Source organism: Salmo salar, chromosome ssa20 (assembly GCF_905237065.1).
Source record: "Salmo salar chromosome ssa20, Ssal_v3.1, whole genome shotgun sequence".
Taxonomy (NCBI): domain Eukaryota; kingdom Metazoa; phylum Chordata; class Actinopteri; order Salmoniformes; family Salmonidae; genus Salmo; species Salmo salar.
Genome location: NC_059461.1, coordinates 28,293,874 through 28,312,627, shown reverse-complemented (window position 1 = coordinate 28,312,627; position 18,754 = coordinate 28,293,874). Strand labels below are relative to the sequence as shown.

Here is an 18,754-nt window from a genome sequence, read left to right as displayed (position 1 = left end):
GGATTGTCTGAGTGGGCTCGGCATGTCAGATCTCACCAAACTATCTCCAATATTGCCCCCTGTTGATGATGTTCATTATATATTAAGGTTGAACCAAAAGATTACATGTAACAAAAATGAAATACGAAATTATTATGTGAAATTCAATGAAACCATAATGTATGTTGATACTAATATGATGTACAGAAGACAGCCCTGTTTGGTAAAAGACCAAGTCCATATTATGGCAAGAACAGCTCAAATAAGCAAAGAGAAACAACAGTCCATTACTTTAAGTCATGAAGATCAGTCAATCTGGAAAATGTCATGAACTTTGAATGTTTCTTCAAGTGCAGTCGCAAAAACCATCAAGCGCTATGATGAAACTGGCTCTCATGAGGACCGCCATAGGAATGGAAGACCCAGAGTTACCTCTGCTGCAGAGGATAAGTTCATTAGCGTTACCAGCCTCAGAAATTGCAGCCCAAATAAATGCTTCAGAGTTCAGGTAAAAGACGCATCTCAACATCAACTGTTCAGAGGAGACTGTATGAATCAGGCCTTCATGGTCGAATTTCTGCATAGAAACCGCTACTAAAGGACACCAATAAGAAAAGACTTGATTGAGCCAAGAAACACGAGCAATGGACATCAGACCGGTCGACATGTGTATTTTGGTCAAGTCCGAATTTGAGATATTTGGTTCCTACTGCCGTGTCTTTGTGAGATGCGGTGTGGGTGAACGGATGATCTCCGCATGTGTATTTCCCACAGTAAAGCATGGAGGAGGTGTGATGGTGTGGGGTGTTTTGCTGGTGACACTGTCTGTGATTTATTTGGAATTCTAGACACACTTGACCAGCATGGCTTCCACATCATTCTGCAGCGATACACCATCCCATCTGGTTTGCGCTTAGTGGGACTATCATTTGTTTTTCAACAGGACAATGACCCAAAACACACCTCTAGGCTGTGTAAGGGCTATTTGACCAAGAAGGAGAGTGATGGAGTGCTGCGTCAGATGACCTGGCGCCACAATCCCTGACCTCAAACTAATTGAGATGGTTTGGGATGAGTTGGATCGTAGAGTGAATGAAAAGCAGCCAACAAGTCCTCTGCATATGTGGGAACTCTTTCAAGACTGTTGGAAAAGTATTCCAGGTGAAGCTGGTTGAGAGAATGCCAAGAGTGTGCAAGGCTGTCAAGGCAAAGGGTGGCTATTTGAATAATCTCAAATATAAATAAGTGTTTGTTATAGTTTTGATGTCTTCATTATTATTCTACAATGCGTTGATATTAGCAAACCACTTTCCCACACGGCGCCATACACGTGGTCTGCGGTTTTGAGGATGGTTGGACGTACTTCCAAATTCTCTAAAATGATTTTAGAGGCGGCTTATGGTAATTTATTGTTAATTTCTCTATCTGGCAACCGCTCTGGTGGACATTCCTGCAGTCAGCATGCGAATTGCACACTCCCTCAATTTGAGACATCTGTGGCATTGTGTTGTGTGACAACTGTCCCCAGAAGAAGGTTCACCTGTTTAATGATCTGTTTAATGACCAGAACTGTCAGGTGGATGGATTATCTTGGCAAAGGAAAAATGCTCACTAACAGGGATGTAAACAAATTTGTGCACAACATTTGAGGGAAATAAGCTTTTTCCTCATCAATCTACACCCAATACCCCATAATGACAAAGCAAAAACAGGTTTTTATAAATTGTACTAATTTATAAAAAATATGAAAATAAAATTTGACAAGTATTCAGACCCTTTACTCAGTACTTTGTTGAAGCACCTTTGGCAGTGATTTTAGCATAGTCTTCTTGGGTATGATGCTACAAGCTTGACACCTGTATTTGGGGGTTTTTTCACATTCTTCTCTGCAGATCCTCTGAAGCTCTTTCAGGTTGGATGGGGAGCGTTGCTGCACAGCTATTTTCAGGTCTCTCCAGAGATGTTCGATCGGGTTCAAGTCCAGGCACTGGCTGGGCCACTCAAGGACATTCAGACTTTCCCCGAAGCCACTCCTGCGTTGTCTTGGCTATGTGCTTAGGGTCATTGTCCTGTTGGAAGGTGAACATCCCTGAGGTCCTTAGTGCTCTGGAGCAGGTTTTCATCAAGGATCTCTCTCTACTTGGCGCTGTTCATCTTTTCCTCGATCCTGACTAGTCTTCCAGTCACTGTAAAACATCCCCACAGCATGATGCTGCCACCACTGTGCTTCACTGTAGGGATGGTGCCAGGTTTCTTCCAGACCCGACGCTTGGCATTCAGGCCAAAGAGTTCAATCTTGGTTTCATCAGAACAGAGAATCTTGTTTCTCATGGTCTGAGAGTCTTTAGGTGCCTTTTGGCAAACTCCAAGCAGGCTGTCGTGCCTTTTACTGAAGTGTGGCTTCCATCTGGCCACTCTACCATAAATGACTGATTGGTGGAGTGCTGCAGAGATGGTTGTATTTCTGGAAGGTTCTCCCATCTCCACAGAAGAACTCTTGAGCTCTGTCAGAGTGACCATCAGGTTCTTGGTCACCTCCCTGACCAAGGCGCTTCTCCCCCGATTGCTCAGTTTGGCCGGGTGGCCAGCTCTCTGAAAAGTGTTAGTGGTTCCAATCTTCTTCCATTTAAGAATGATGGATGCCACTGTGTTCTTGGGGACCTTCAGTGGTGCAGAAATGTTTTTGTTACCCTTCCCCAGATCTGTGCCTTGACACAATCCTGTCTCGGAGCTCTACGGACAATTCCTAAGACCTCAGGGCTTGGTTTTTGCTCTGACATGCACAGTCAACTGTGGGACCTTTTTTGTATTGATAGGTGTGTGCCTTTACAAACTATTGCTGCTCTTTTGACCCAATGATCACTCGGCTACACAGCTGATGCCCCCTGGACTGTTTCAATAACACGGTACCTAATTTTGTTTATCTGTCGGCCCAAGCCTCAAACTCCGGTCCTCTATGTACCTAACTGACCCGCTCTGCCCATTCATCGGCATTTACCCATTGTCTTAGCTCTCCTGATCAACACCTGTGATTTGCTTTATGCCCCTCTCTGTCAATATGCTGTCTCGGCTAGTTCTTAACATTTTATTTCACTGTAGAGCCCTCAGTCCAGCTCAAAATGCCTTTTAGATAGCTCTTTTGTCCCACCCCACACACATGCGGAGACCTCACTTGGCTTAACTGGTGCCTCAGACGAAACCTCTCTCATCGTCACTCAACGCCTAGGTTTACCTCCACTGTACTCACATCCTACCATACCCTTCTCTGTACATTACGCCTTGAATCTATTCTACCACGGCCAGAAATCTGCTCCCTTTATTCTCTCTCCCCAACGCACTAGATGACCAGTTCTTATAGCCTTTAGCCGTACCCTTGTCCTACTCCTCCTCTGGTGATGTAGAGGTTAACCCAGGCCCTGTAGCCCCCAGTTCCACTCCTATTCCCCAGGCGTTATCTTTTGTTGACTTCTGTAACCGTAAAAGCCTTGGTTTCATGCATGTTAACATCAGAAGCTTCCTCCAGTTTGTTTTATTCACTGCTTTAGCACACTCTGCCAACCCTGATGTCCTAGCCATGTCTGAATCCTGGCTTAGGAAGGCCACCAAAAATTCTGAAATGTCCATCCCCAACCACAACATTTTCCGCCAAGTTAGAACTGCCAAAGGGGGTGGTTAGCCTGTAGAGTTCGGTCATGGTCTGTGCCCAAACAGTTCGCGCTTCTACTTTTAAAAATCCACTTTTCCAGAAAGAAGTCTCTCACGATTGCCACTTGTTATAGACCCCCGCTGTGCCCTGGACACCATATGTGAATTAATTGCCCCCCCATTTTATCTTCAGAGTTTGTTCTGATAGGTGACCTAAACTGGGATATGCTTAACACCCCGGCCATCCTACAATCTAAGCTAGATGCCCTCAATCTCACACAAATTATCACAGAACCTACCAGGTACAACCCTAAATCCGTAACCATGGGCACCCGCTTGGATATCATCCTGACCAACCTGCCCTCTAAATACACATCTGCTGTCTTCAACCAGGATCTCAGCGATCACTACCTCATTGCCTGCGTCCGTAATGGGTCCGTGGTCATACGACCAGCCCTCATCACTGTCAAACGCTCCCTAAAACACTTCAGCGAGCAGGCCTTTCTAATCGACCTGGCCCGGGTATCCTGGAAGGATATTGAACTCATTCCGTCAGTAGAGGATGCCTGGTTATTCTTTAAAAGTGCTTTCCTCACCATCTTAAATAAGCATGCCCCATTCAAAAAAATGTAGAACTAACAACAGATATAGCCCTTGGTTCACTCTAGACCGGACTGCCTTTGACCAGCACAAAAACATCCTGTGGTGTACAGCATTCGCATTGAATGACCCCCGCGATATGCAACTTTTCAGGGGGTTAGGAACCAATATACACAGGCAGTTAGGAAAGCAAAGGCTAGCTTTTTCAAACAGAAATTTGCATCCTGTAGCACAAACTCCAAAATGTTCTGGGACACTGTAAAGTCCATGGAGAATAAGAGCACCCTCCTCCCAGCTGCCCACTGCTCTGAGGCTAGGAAACACTGTCACCACCAATAAATCTACGATAATTGAGAATTTCAATAAGCATTTTTCTACGGCTGGCCATGCTTTCCACCTGGCTGCCCCTACCGCGGTCAACAGCCCTGTACCCCCCCCCCCCCACAGCAACTTGCCCACGCCTCCCCCATTTCGCCTTCACCCAAATCCAGATAGCTGATGTTCTGAAAGAGCTGCAAAATCTGGACCCCTACAAATCGGCAGGGCTAGACAATCTGGACCCTCTTTTTCTAAAATTATCTGCCACAATTGTTGCAACCCCTATTACTAGCCTGTTCAACCTCTCTTTCATATCATCTGAGATCCCTAAAGATGGGAAAGCTTCCGCGGTCATCTGAGACACTAGACCCAAACTGTTAGACCTATATCTATCCTACCCTGCCTTTCTAAGGTCTTCGATAGCCAAATTAACAAACAGATCACCGACCATTTCGAATCTCACCGTACCTTCTCCGCTATGCAATCTGGTTTCCGAGCTGGTCATGGGTGCACCTCAGTCACGCTCAAGGTCCTAAACTATATCATAACCGCCATCGATAAAAGACAGTACTGTGCAGCCATCTTCATCGACCTGGCCAAGGCTTTCAACTCTGTCATTCACTGCAGACTCAACAGCCTTGGTTTCTCAAATGACTGCCTCACCTGGTTCACCAACTACTTCTCTGATAGAGTTCAGTGTGTCAAATCGGAGGGCCTGTTGTCCGGACCTCTGGCAGTCTCTATGGGAGTGCCATTCTCGGGCCAGCTCTTTTCTCTGTATACATAAATGTCACTTTTGCTGCTGGTGATTCTCTGCTCCACCTCTACCCAGACGAAACCGTTCTGTATACATCTGGCCCTTCTTTGGACACTGTGTTAACAAACCTCCAGACGAGCTTCAATGCCATACAACACTCCTTCCGTGACCTCTAACTGCTCTTAAATGCAAGTACAACTAAATGCAGCTCCTCCTTTGGCCGCCTTTCCTTCCAGTTCTCTGCCGCCAATGAAGGGAACGAATTGCAGAAATCACTGAAGCTGGAGTCTTATCTCCCTCACTAACTTTAAGCATCAGCTGTCAGAGCAGCTTACCGATCATTGCACCTGTACATAGCCCATCTGTAAATAGCCCACCCAACTACCTCATCCCCATATTATTATTATTATTATTTTTGCTCCTTTGCACCCCAGTATCTCTACTTGCACGTTAAGCTTCTGCACATCTATCACTCCAGTGTTAAATTGCTTAATTGTAATTATTTCGCCACTATGGCCTATTTATTGCCTTACCTCCCTTATCTTACTACATTTGCACACACTGTATATAGATTTTTCTATTGTTATTGACTGTACGTTTGTTTATCCCATGTGTAACTCTGTTTGTGTCGCACTGCTTTGCTTTATCTTGGCCAGGTCGCAGTTGAAAATGAGAACTTGTTCTCAACTGGCCTACCTGGTTAAGTAAAGGTGAAATAAATAGAATGTCCAGTCAATTGAATTTACCACAGGTGAACTCCCAAGTTGTAGATACTTCTCAAGGATGATCAATGGAAACAGATGTACCTAAGCTCAATTTCCAGTCTCATAGCAAAGGGTCTGATTACGTATGTAAATAATGTATTTCTGTTTTTATTTTTAATGTGCGCATTTCTAAACCTGTGTTTGCTTTGTCATTATGGGTATTTTGTGTAGATTGCAAAAAATATATGTTTAATACATTTTAGAATAAGGCTGTATAGTAACAAAATGTGGAAATAGTCAAGGGATTTGAACTTTCTGAAGTCACTGACAATGTAACGTTTTAAAATGTGAACTGTATTTCAAGTTTAAGAAGTGACACAGATTGTGTTTGAGGGTTATTCTCTTATCCCCCTAAACAGATGCAGCCAGCAGCAAGCTGCAGGGCAGTAACATCTTCACCATAGCCAAGCGCACGGTGGAGGGCCAGGATATGCTTTACATGTCCATCAAACTGTCCAATGGGATCTGGGTGCTGGCTGAACTGAAGGTGCAGGCTGGAAACCCCAACTACACGGTGAGCACAGGGACAGGGGAGGGACGGAGAACAACTTTTTATTAAAGGAGAGAGAAATGTAGGAAAGAGGGGTGGGTAAGAATCACTTCAGTGACAGCAGAGCGGAGTGTAGGGATGGAGTGGGGATGAATAGAGATGGGGATGATCTGGAGTGTGGGGATGAATAGAGATGGGGATGAATAGAGATGGGGATGATCTGGAGTGTGGGGATGATCTGGAGTGTGGGGATGATCTGGAGTGTGGGGATGGAATAGAGATGGGGATGATCTGGAGTGTGGGGATTGAATAGAGATGGGGATGATTTGGAGTGTGGGGATGGAATAGAGTGTGGGGATGGGATGGAGTGTGGGGACGGGATGGAGTGTGGGGACGGGATGGAGTGTGGGGACGGGATGGAGTGTGGGGACGGGATGGAGTGTGGGGACGGGATGGGGGTGGGGACGATCTGGAGTGTGAGGAGGGAATGGGGATGATCTGGAGTGTGTGTGTGTGTGTGTGTGTGGTGTGTGTGTGTGTGTGTGTGTGTGTGTGTGTGTGTGTGTGTGTGTGTGTGTACATATGGGTGAGTTTGAGTCATCACCAACCCTGCTGGCTAAGAATATTTCACCTGGGGGGGTGTGTGTGTATTGTTTCTTTTGTCACGCATTGTGTGTCAGTGTACTGTTGTCTGCTTACTTGGTTATTAGCAGTAGCCCAGGACATTGTGCATGACTATTCCAGAACAGTGACCTTGACATGACTCCTCAGCCCATCTCGTTAGTCAATGTGCTTTAGGATCATGTTTTTATTCATTATACAGGCATTTACTGTCTTCTTTCCCCAGCCCAGATGAGTCCATTTCGGTCAGTCAATCTACTGTTTTAGTCCATCTCTCTCTCTCAAATTTAGCATTTTAAATGTAATTCCTCCACAGTTCATTGTGCGTTCAGCTTGACTCATCTGTCAGTGGTTGATGCCTCTGTATTTGTTGGTCTATTGGTATTTTCGTTCAGGAGATGAATGAGGGTTTTCAGTCTGTGAAATGACTCAACTGAGGTGTTTGATCAGCCCTTGACTGTTTGTCTTGTTAGTATTTTTGTAGATGTGTTTTTGTCCTTGTTTTTCTGTCTCCACTTGTGCTGTTCTTAATTTGTCTAGGATTTTGAGTTATTTTTAGATATATTTATCTCAACACCTCTCAGCCTGAACGACTGTCAGAATACGCCCTGTTTCTGTTGCTTTCTCCTATTCCTACTACCCCTTAAGGCTCTCTTCCTCCCTACAGATGACTACCATCAGAAGATCTGGATCCTCACTGAAGATACTAACATTTTTCACGTGTGCTGCATGGATCTGATGCTCTCTCAGTACAACATGTGTGCAGCATGCACTCTCACCTCTCTGTGCTGCTGCATGGATCTGATGCTCTCTTAGTACAACACGTGAAAGTCACCCTGACACATGCTTGTGTTGAGCAGTTATTTTTAGCATGAGAAAGAACACTGTGGATCGTACTCAGCCTGTGGGAAGATTCCACAGCTCCCTGTAGAAAGGCAGTAAAGCTGACATCGGTTAAGAAACTATGCCATCCTAACTCTATAGATTGGCTAACTGACAATGTCACAAATGATGCGCGTGATTCATTGTGGCAAAAGTCTGTGTTGTGATTCTGGATGGCCAGATAGCTAACAATAATGCCAAGAAGCTGCCATGTGGGGAGTCGTAAGTGGCTGGTTTCAGCTAGTTTTGTCTTGTTCTTGATACCATTTTGAGGTGTCTTGACTGATGTCATGTCTATGCTAATATGGCAAAACTTCGCTAACCAACAACTGTAACAATGAATTTGAGAGAAGTGTTCATTGTGCAAATGTATTTTTCAATAAACATTGGAGACTAACTAATGTAGTTTACATGTCAACAATCTAAGCCAACCTTGTCTGTTTTGCCTCATAGTTGAGCACACGTCGGTTTGGTTGCTAAACAACCAACCCTTCTATACTAACTGGGTCTGTTCTAACGTAACGTTGCTAACCCCAGTGCTCCTCCATCACCCCACCTATTTGGTCCCAGTTATCCCATGATGCTCTGCTTCTTAGCTCTACCTTTTTGAAGTGGAGCACCGGGCCCTCACCTCCCATCCCCATGGCAACAGTGTGACCAAGGGCTGGTTCACTCCCCCCTCCCCAAGAGTGGCTAATTGCGGTGGTTTGTGGAAGAATGGTGCTCTGGTACTGCCAGCGCCATGACCGTGCCACCATACACGCCTTCCATTTACTCAACTTTCATCTCTCCTTCTTCTTCCCCCATTCATCGCTCAATCTCCGGTACCCTTATATGGTGTAAAGATGCTGAGATTTCTGCGTCTTCCTACATCTTCTACCATACTCCTAAACACTTCCACCACCCACCTGCACTGTTTCTACCAGTCACTATTCTCTACAGCTAGTTATTTTTCTCCTCTGTCCGTTATTCTCACTCTCTCCTCCACACTCCACCCTCATATTGACTCACAGGCAGATTATTCAGCAGCATTTTACAGAGCCTTAAGCAGAATGCCCACACACCATGTAACCTAGTTGATCAGAGCTTTTCTACAACCTGGTTTAATAAGCTGATCCCAATGACAGCCAGCTAGGCCTTGTTTTCTCCAACTTGGCCTAGGTTGTGTGTTTCTGACTAATCATGCCAGCACCATTATGCATTAGTAAAGAGCCAGCAGAACACAGAGCAGCGGCAGCGCTGGAGGGAGGAGTTGTGTTGTGTTCCCACTCGTCTAGCGCAGCACTGTGGAATGTACCAATGCAGTGCTGGGGGACACTCTGTCACCATGGTACAGCAGTGTGATCTCCTGTCCCATGGGTCAGAGAGGGACCCGGTGTGAACCTCTGTCTAATGGGACTTCAAATGCTTCTGGCCAGTTAATGACAATTGCTATTAGAGCTACTAAGCACAAGCCAGCCGGAACTGTCTAAATCGCCACACAATCACCCTGGCACCTCAAACACACGGCTACAGTAGTACTGCTGCAAACACGCGGCTACACACAGAATTTGAGCTTTTCCTGCATGAGCTCTAATGAAAAGGAAACCGCCTCTAAGAGCTCTATTAGTTCCTGCAGCAACTCTCTCAACTTCACAAGCAGAAGGAGAGAAGGAATGAGACATTTTATATATTTTTTTCGCTCCAAGCTGATAAGATTGAATAAAAGGCAGCATTTATAATGCTAATAAATTCTCCCCCGCAAATAAAATGAAACAAAATGCCTCTGCTGAAATGGTGGGAATAGAGGAGGTTGGGAGCGATTCTCTCTTCTCTTCAATCATGACTCAGTGACGCTGCTGAAATAATTACCATGCTTATGAAACAGACGGTGCTTAAGACCTGCCATTACAGTTGCATTGCACTAACTGACTAGACTAGCATATCGAAAGGAGCTTTTCTTTAAGGTATGAAAAAGTGGCCTGGCGAATTAGCCTTCATCCCGTCCATACAGCTTCCTCATCCCTGAAAAGGCTCTCTCTCTCTCTGTTAAGGATGTTCGGTCAAATGATGACCAGGAAAAGTGATTCTGCTTTAGATCACTGAACTATAGTTCATCTCTCAAAGCACTTGACACCTGAGATAAAGACGAGGGCAGCAGCTGCTCCACATGAGAGGTTATATTTGTTGTTTATGAAGAAATGATACAGCTGTTTTGTTGATTTTGAGTTATTAAATAGAAATGTACTGTATATTGTTGACTGCTTACCTAGCTTGTCCATGTCTTTGTAAAACAATAGTTTCTACCTGACGTTTGTTCTCCAGCATGTCACGCTGGCTTTTGAAACGGTTTTGCTTTGGCTGAACATCTGAACTAGTGTTCTTATTGACCAGGTGCTCTCAACACCTAGCACCTGCTAACAGAAGGACTGCCATCTCCTTGCCCAGCCAGACCATGTAGTAACGAACTCTGTCTCTTCTCTCTCCTCAGATCTCTCTGAAGTGCAGAGCCCCAGAGGTGTCCCAGTGTGTGTTCCAGTGCTACGAGGCAGTGCTGAAGAACTGAACCCCTCACGGGGCTGAAGTAGGGGGTGCAGCCTGATGCATGGAGATTGGAGACTGGCCCTGATTGGAGGGAGCTCCTGGACCCCCCTTCTCCTCCTGACATACAGGCTTCTGAAAGACTCTTTCCTTGTAGAATCTCCAACTCTGCTTTCTGTCTGTGTGCCTCCCTGGGGACTCTGGTTTCTATCTGTTCTTTCTGTCAAGCACTAACCCTCCACTCTACAAGTCCTTATCTGATTCATACTCTGTCCATCTCTGTTTTCAAGACTGCTGAAGTCTCTAGCCCACATGGTCCCAAATCTTTCTATAGACCAATCCTGTCACTCACGTCAATAGTTGGGAATGGCCTTTGTCTTCTTCACCTTGAACATGGTTGAGGTTGTTTCCCATAACTCACCAAGTCTAGTCGGTCTTGAATGAGAGATCACTACCCTGTCAGATCTCCCTTGCATGATGGCCTAACTCCAGTCCAACACTTGCTGATCTGATTCAGTCCACCCTTCTCCCATGAGCCTCTAATCTAGGGCACACCTGGTAGGGGTGTTCAGCCAGTGCTGTTGGAGGAGACTGATGCGATGGACTCTTGTTCTTTGTGACTGTTTCTCCATATCTCCCCCCTGATGTCTCCTCTTCTCTTTTCACGATTATCTCACCTCGCGTCTCTGCAAATTAGTACCTATATTTAGTGTGTGTAATCAGCAGTTAAATCTCTACTGTCAGCATACCTTTTGGTGCGCCACATTAAAATGTGGCGGTACAGACACATTGTTTCCCCATATCTCGGGGCTGTGAAGCACCTGCTGTGTTCCTGTTCTGTCACTTCTCACCCCTCAGCCCCCCCTCTCAATGTCTTCACTGTTTATCTCTCACAAACACTTTCCTCCTTTTTATTTTAAAGGGATGTGATGTCCCAGCTACTAAGAGACGCTAAATGTTTTGGAACACACCATGTCACGTGTTCAGTTTGTTGTTTGCTCTTGATGTGCCCATTGGGCTTGTTGTTGTTGTACTCAATCTCTGCTGTCTCTTGGAGCAGGTCTCTCTCCCGTGTGTGTGTGTGCGCATTTGTGTGTTGGGGTACCTGTGTGCTATTTGTTATTAGAGAGGGTTGGAGCAACATCTAAGGCTACATTTACACAGGCAGCCCAATTCTGATATTTTGCCCAATTATTGGCGAAAGATCTGACCTGATTCGTCAAAAGACCAATTATTGCCAAATAGATCAGAATTGGGCTGCCTGTGAAAACTCAGCAATATATGCCTTACAACTACATACAATACCTTTTCTTTCCCTAATTCTTTGCCCCTTTTCTTCTTTAAAGTAAATCCGTTATGTATTCCCAGGTTTGTGTTTGCAGTGTAATTGAAGTTTTAACTCTGGGCATGCAGGCGGGCGAGGGCCGTGGATGTTGTTTCTGCTGTGTGCTGTCTGTTAATCAGGGCTGCTTGGGCTCCCTGCCAGGTTGTTGCTTTCTCCTCCTCTCTTAGTTGGTCAAGTACCTCTGCCACCTGTCATAGAGGCTTCAAACCACCTGTATGTTCTATACTTTATCTGTATAGGAAACTAACTGTAGAGGTAGCACACATCATGAAGTCTTTTGTATGAAGAAAATCTGACCAACTCAACGTCACCATTCTGTTTTACCTAGTCTCTTTGGAAAATGAATTGGATATTTAAACTTTTGAGTCATTGAATCAGAACCCTCTGGAACATCTCCACAGTAAGCACGCTCACACTTTCACTACTTGGCGATGAGTGGATTTACTTCGTCTGTGTGTGGTGAAAACTGACTAGTGTGTATGTGATGAAGTTGTAAAATAGCAGGTGAAGGAGAAATCTGATTTTTTTGACTGACCGTTTGTGTGTACATCGTTTGAAACAGAACTATTAAAAATCTGATATATTCACAAATGCCTCAAGTGCATTTTCTGAATTGACTTGAATCATCAATTAAGAATGGTATACCACGTTTAGTTCCGTCCAATAAGGATTCCATAAGATATACACTGAGTGTACAAAACATTAGGAACACCTGCTCGTTCCATGACAGACTGATCAAGGGAATCCAGGTGAAAGCTATGATCCATTATTGATGTCACCTGTTAAATCCACTTCAATCAGTGTAGATTGAGGGGTTAAAGAATGATTTTTAAGCCTTGGGACATGGATTGTGTATGTGTGCAACTAAGAAGGTGAATGGGCAAGACAAAAGGTTTAAATGCCTTTGAACGGAGTATGGTAGTAGGTGCCAGGTGCAATGGTTTGAGTGTGTCAAGAACTGCAACGCTGCTGGGTTTTTCACGCTCAACAGTTTCCCATGTTTATCAAGAATGGTCCACTACCCAAAGGACATCCAGCCAGCTTGTGGGAAGCATTGGCGTCAACATGGGCCAGCATCTCTGTGGAAAGCTTTCGACACCTTGCAGAGTCCATGCCCCAACGAATTGAGGCTGTTCTGAGGGCAAAGGAGGGTGCAATTCAATATTAGGAAGGTGTTGCCAATGTTTTGTACACTGAGATCTTACATTATAATATATATACAAAGTAATATAAAGGACTAAGCCAATCGCAACACTGGTTAGTATTGTACTAGTAGAATTTACAATCTGATAAGTGACTCTTCCACACTTGGCCACCTATGCAGACACTGCTTGATGGACAGGGAGAACATGTCTTGTTTATAAGTCTCTGAAGTAGGGAAGATGATCAGAAGTTGTTTTAAATCATTTTTTGTCCTTTTGTGTAATATGTACATACAGATTCCATCTTAACAAATGGGTTCATGTTGTGTATTATAGGCATATCTTCAGTTATCTTTACAAGGACCTCGGGAAGGTATAGGGCTGTCCACACTCAGTTCACTCAGCTGTCATATTTTTTACAGTATTGTTGGGCAGCCTTAAAAAACAGCTTTGCATACTAATTTGATGTTCCCTTCCCCCTCTACCCTCATCCCTGTTCTCCTCTACCCTCATCCTTTCTCACACCTGCTCTCCTCTCCCATCATCCCTGCTCCTCTCTCTCTGTCCTCACACCTTCTTTCTCCATGAGTCCAGGGTGAAATCCAAGGTTTATCTGGAGCTCAGTGCTTTATTTATCCCTATGACAGACTGGGAGTAAGAAGATGGTGAGGTTTTGAAGTGAGAGTAGATAGAAGCTTTACATTCTCTGAGCTGTACCCACTCAATCTAGCAGCTGCCAAGAGTGACTGGGGTGGGTGGATAAGCTAAACTGCTCAATTTTGTGGTTGGTTTGTTGACTGGAGCCCAAATCTTGTTACCAGCAGTGGGTTGAAGAACTTAAATGAATATTCCTCAGCACCATACACAGCATAGGCTACTACAGTACATGGAACAACCTGTGGAGCAAGGTGTGAATTACAGGGGTGCCGGGGGGGGCTTGGCTCCCCTGAATGAGACGTTAGATTTTTGTTGCTTTTAGGAGGGTTTCTAAATAATGCTAATTGAAGCATTCTCTATTTGTTTGAAATGTAGTGGTAAATATGAAAATGAAAGCTTCCAAATGAAACAAACGCCCCCACCTCTCTGCATGGCTTAAACCAGGGGTGTCAAACTCATTCCATGGAGGGCCTACTGTCTGCTGGTTTTTGGTTTGTCCTTTCAATTAAGACCTAGACAACCAGGTGAGGAGATTTCCTTACTAGTTAGGGACCTTAATTCATCAATCAAGTACAAGGTAGGAATGAAAACCTGCACACTCAGCCCTCCTTGGAATGAGTTTGACATCGTGGTTTAAACCATGTATTTCTGTGGCGGTGCTGTCCACTCAGCAGTGCTGAATTTCGGCCTCTGCTGAGCTCCTGTATGTATAGACTTTCCTTTGTACGTCCTCATTTTTGCCATTTGTTTGCAATTTGTCCTTGATTAAAAATAGCCTTCATTCCAAATTCATTTGATTTATTCGTTGATTTATCATTGTTTGCTTTAGTCAATCATTTGTTTAGAGCGCTCATTGCGTTGTTTTTCAGGTGCGCCCAGGTACTGGTGTTCTCCGTGCCATCCTGGGCAGAAGAAGTAGACCATTTATTTAGCTTTATCATTTTTTGGGTAATTTGTTTGCTTTCATGGATCAGATGATGATAGTCGACAATCAGTAGACAACTACCCTACAGCAGGACACCGATACGCATCCAATCTATCCAACAAGTAGGCTGGCTATACTTGAATGACAGGACTGACTATAAGGTGACTCTTTCAGTTAGAGGTTTTAACGTTTGGTTAGAAGCATTAGATTTTGCAATGGCATAGGCCTACATTATTGTGGATTTGTCTCCCCATGATAACTGTTTTCAAGGCAAAACTTTATGTACGCATAGTTACACTTACAGTACATTTTCCCAGACCTCCAAGATCCATGATTCATGCAGGGTTTAAGTTCAATGTTAAATGCTTCATAATGACAAATAACCCTGTCATTAATAACCCTTTCCTGCCTGGTGGGAATTTAACATTTTTTACTGGATCATGACCTCTGTGTGCATAAATTACAATCATTTGCTGGTGTTAAACCTTATATGAAAACATGGTACATATTTTAAAAGCTGAAAAACAACTCTTTCAAATGATATGACATACAATAGCACCACATCAATCAAAAAAGTAATCAGTCAAGAAAAACACGTGACAATGTGTCTAATATGAAAATCAATGCTTTTCTCCCAAACAACTGTCATTTACAAAACTTTCTAAAGAATGATAGAGAAAAGCTTGGAGGATATTGACTCTTCCTTGTTTTGTAAAGATTGATCATCTAAAATCAGCATATAACTAACTACCTTTTACTGTGAATTGGTTACAATGTTTTAGTGACCGATGGAATTTTTTGTGATCAAACATATCTGCACCAAAACAAATAGCATTCAGTATTACATATAAGGAAAGACCAAGTGATATAATAAAACAATAACATTATTGAAAGAATAATCATAGGGGAATACATTCTCATTCAAATCTGAAAATGAAGACACATTTAAATCTCTATCATAACCATAACATTATACAACATTCATTTCAGGACTACTTTCATCAAAATCCAACTGGAATTACAAAATGTGAAACAACTAATGCATATAACAACAATTACTAGCTTTTACAACTGCAATTCCTACATTCAACGAGCATATAGTCTATGACATAAAGAGTCAGAATGGGAACAATTCCAAAAGCACAACATTATTTTACAGTCCTTACAATTAACAAGTCCTTTACATCCCCAAGGCCATTAGAGTCATGAATGAAACATAAAGGGAGGCTGGCATGCAGGATGTCTTGGATAAGAAAGGGAAAACATGCAAGGGAGAGGGGACATGCAGGAGAATGGGTACCTGCAGGAAATGGAAACATGCAATAGAGGTAAAATTGCTAGTGAACACCCGAGCAACATCGATGTCCCTTTCCTAGTGCCTATTTCCACAATGAGTCACACTCACTTGAGTGCCACAACCTAAAACAATTTCGGTCCTCTACGATGCAAAAACAATTTGCTCTTGCATTCAGATGCTACACAAACAAACCGGGTGCTGTTCTCCTTTCCAGTGGCGATTTTAGCATGTAAATCTTGGTGGGGCAAACTCCCCCAATTTTTTTTTTAGATGCATGCCAGCAAAGCCACTACACAAAACAACACTAAGCCATACATTAACTGGACTATAACGGTGACAAACGGTGCCCACAAACTGTTAGGGCCGACATAAAGCTGTCCCAACAGCAGAGTCCCAACATCTTACCACTGCTACACCTGGCTATCAGCAGAGGCTTGTCTGGCAGCGAAACAGTTAATTCTGCCTCATATACTGCCTTTTAAACAAACATGGCTGTCTTGCTTAAACATGTGGTTTATACTGACAATTGAGATGTACAAACTATGGCATAAGGGGACGACGAGCGGATAAGAGGCAATCCATAAGGTGAGTCCAAAAATGTATTGTATGCTGCTGTATAAATTGTAATATGCCAGGGAGATATGTATACTGTAGCTAAGAAAGTAATATTAGTGTATGTTGTGTAGTAAGCTGTTACTAGCCCACGTGCCTCACCCTAATAATTTTGTCCCTTTCCCCCTCATAATTTAGCAAACTGTTCTGACTTGGTGGTGCACTTGTAGCCTATAGCCTGTTTTAGAGAAATGTCATCATCGAATATTGTAAGAGCTTTCATTGTCTGTTTATATGCCCCCTTTATTTATCCTACAGTTCTGACTTGGTGTACAGGGAGAATACAGTAAGAATTGTGTTCTGAGTTCTGTAACTGTAAATTTCTAAAGTACTAAACAAATAGTTATATTGACTACATCCATCCTAGCTCGCTCATTAATGTCTTAATCGAAATTACAGATAGCCTCTTATCTGCTCGTCATCCCCTTATGCCATAGTGTGTACATCTCAATTGTCAGTAGAAACCACATTTGTTTAAGCAAGTCAGCCATCTCAGCCATGTTTGTTTAAAAGGCAGTATATGAAGCAGAATTAACTGTTTCGCTGCCAGACAAGGCTCCGCTGATAGCCACGTGTAACAGTGGTAAGGTGTTGGGACTGCTGTTGGGACAGCTTTATGTCGGCCCAAACAGTTTGTGGGCACCGTTTTTCACTGTTATAGTGCCATTAATGTATGGCTTAGTGTTGTTGTGTAGTGGCTTTGCTGGCATGTATCTATATGTTTTTATTTTTTATTTTGCCCCACCGAGATTTACATGCTGAAATTGCTACTGCTAACAGGTGTATAAAATCGAGCACACAGCCATGCAATCTCCATAGACAAACATTGGCAGTAGAATGGCCTTACTGAAGAGCTCAGTGACTGTCAATGTGGCACCGTCATAGGATGTCACCTTTTCAACAAGTTAGTTCGTCTAGGAGCAACGTTGGCTCAGCCGCGAAGTGGTAGGCCACACAAGCTCACAGAACGTAAGCTCCGAGTGCTGAAGCGTGAATCACGTAAAAATCATCTGTCCTCGGTTGCAACACTCATTACCGAGTGCCAAACTACCTCATTCACAATTGACAGTGATGATGGCCTATTTTGAAATTAGGTATGTCGAGCTTGGTGTTTGAGGTCATTCAACTGGAGGAATCATTTTAGGCATATTCTATAATGATAGGCTATTCAATAATAGGCTACATCTGTTGGTACAACTTTTTGATTGAGGATGTTAATTTAAAAATAAATGACGCTCCCTCACCTACAAAAACAGCACTACACTGGTTATCGGAGCAGCGCAGCTGGAGCTGGAGTGGTAATTATGAGCTGATCCGGAGTCAGCGCTGATCACTGTTTCATTATCTCTCTCCACACCGTGTGTAGCTTGCAGAGGACTAGATTACTGATAATGACTTCATCCTCACTGTGTGTGTGTGTGTGTGTGTGTGTGTTTATAAAGGTTTATAAAACACACATTGTTGCAGTTCAGTGCCTAAAAAAAAACACTCAATGCTGTTGAGTGCCTCATTCCTATTTTTTTATTTTTATAATGGAATAAAAACTCCCTTAACATCATAGCTGCGTTGTGTGTTTCCTAAACTGCAATGTTAGCAGGTTATTGTCTAATATTGTGGTTCTGTTATCATCAGTATGAGGTATGCCCTCAGTGGATTGGTGCCAGACCTAGGGCTCTATTCAGTCTGTATCGCTGAAGTGTTACAGATTGCGTGATAGAAATGTAAAGGTATTATGCGATCTAGCGGACATATGCAGCGTTTAACGTGAATGCAGTCTCCTCTAACGCGGGAACGTTGCCTATAAATTTCAATTGGGCTTTAGCACAAAGTATTGAATAGAGGCCCTAGATGATTTTGGCAGTAACAAGCAATCTTTTCTATGGCTGTCATCCACACACCACTCAGTGTCAATGAATGAGGACATGTGAAAATAATGTCCCTATTATTTTTTTGCTTTGATGGTGTTCTTGTGACCCAAAAAGATCATTGTTTCTGCTCAGGATCCAAAAGAAAGCCCAGCTCACCCCTTGGGAACACTGATGGCCAGAAGGGTGGATGAACCTTAACCAACAGGGGGTGCTAACAACTCACCGTATCGAGAACTGCGTTATTTATAACGAGTGCCTCGAACGCTTTGAAGGAAAGTTAATATTCTGTTACACCTGTCACCAGGTAGGACTTCTGCGAATCTAATAAAGTT

At 43.5% G+C, this 18,754-nt stretch overlaps 1 protein-coding gene across 4 annotated transcripts in view; it reads left to right on the top strand.

Moving 5' to 3' along the window:
* LOC106580331 (AP-1 complex subunit beta-1) overlaps positions 1-12,508 on the top strand; it is a 44,939-nt gene extending 32,431 nt beyond the window's left edge. For all 4 annotated transcript variants that reach the window (XM_014161229.2, XM_014161230.2, XM_014161227.2 and 1 more), the window contains 2 exons: positions 6,423-6,577; positions 10,527-12,508. In XM_014161229.2, coding sequence (XP_014016704.1) covers positions 6,423-6,577; positions 10,527-10,601 — 230 coding nt within the window. In that variant the 3' untranslated portion in view covers positions 10,602-12,508. The remainder of the gene's footprint in view (positions 1-6,422; positions 6,578-10,526) is intronic.
* The last annotated feature ends 6,246 nt before the right edge of the window (positions 12,509-18,754 follow it).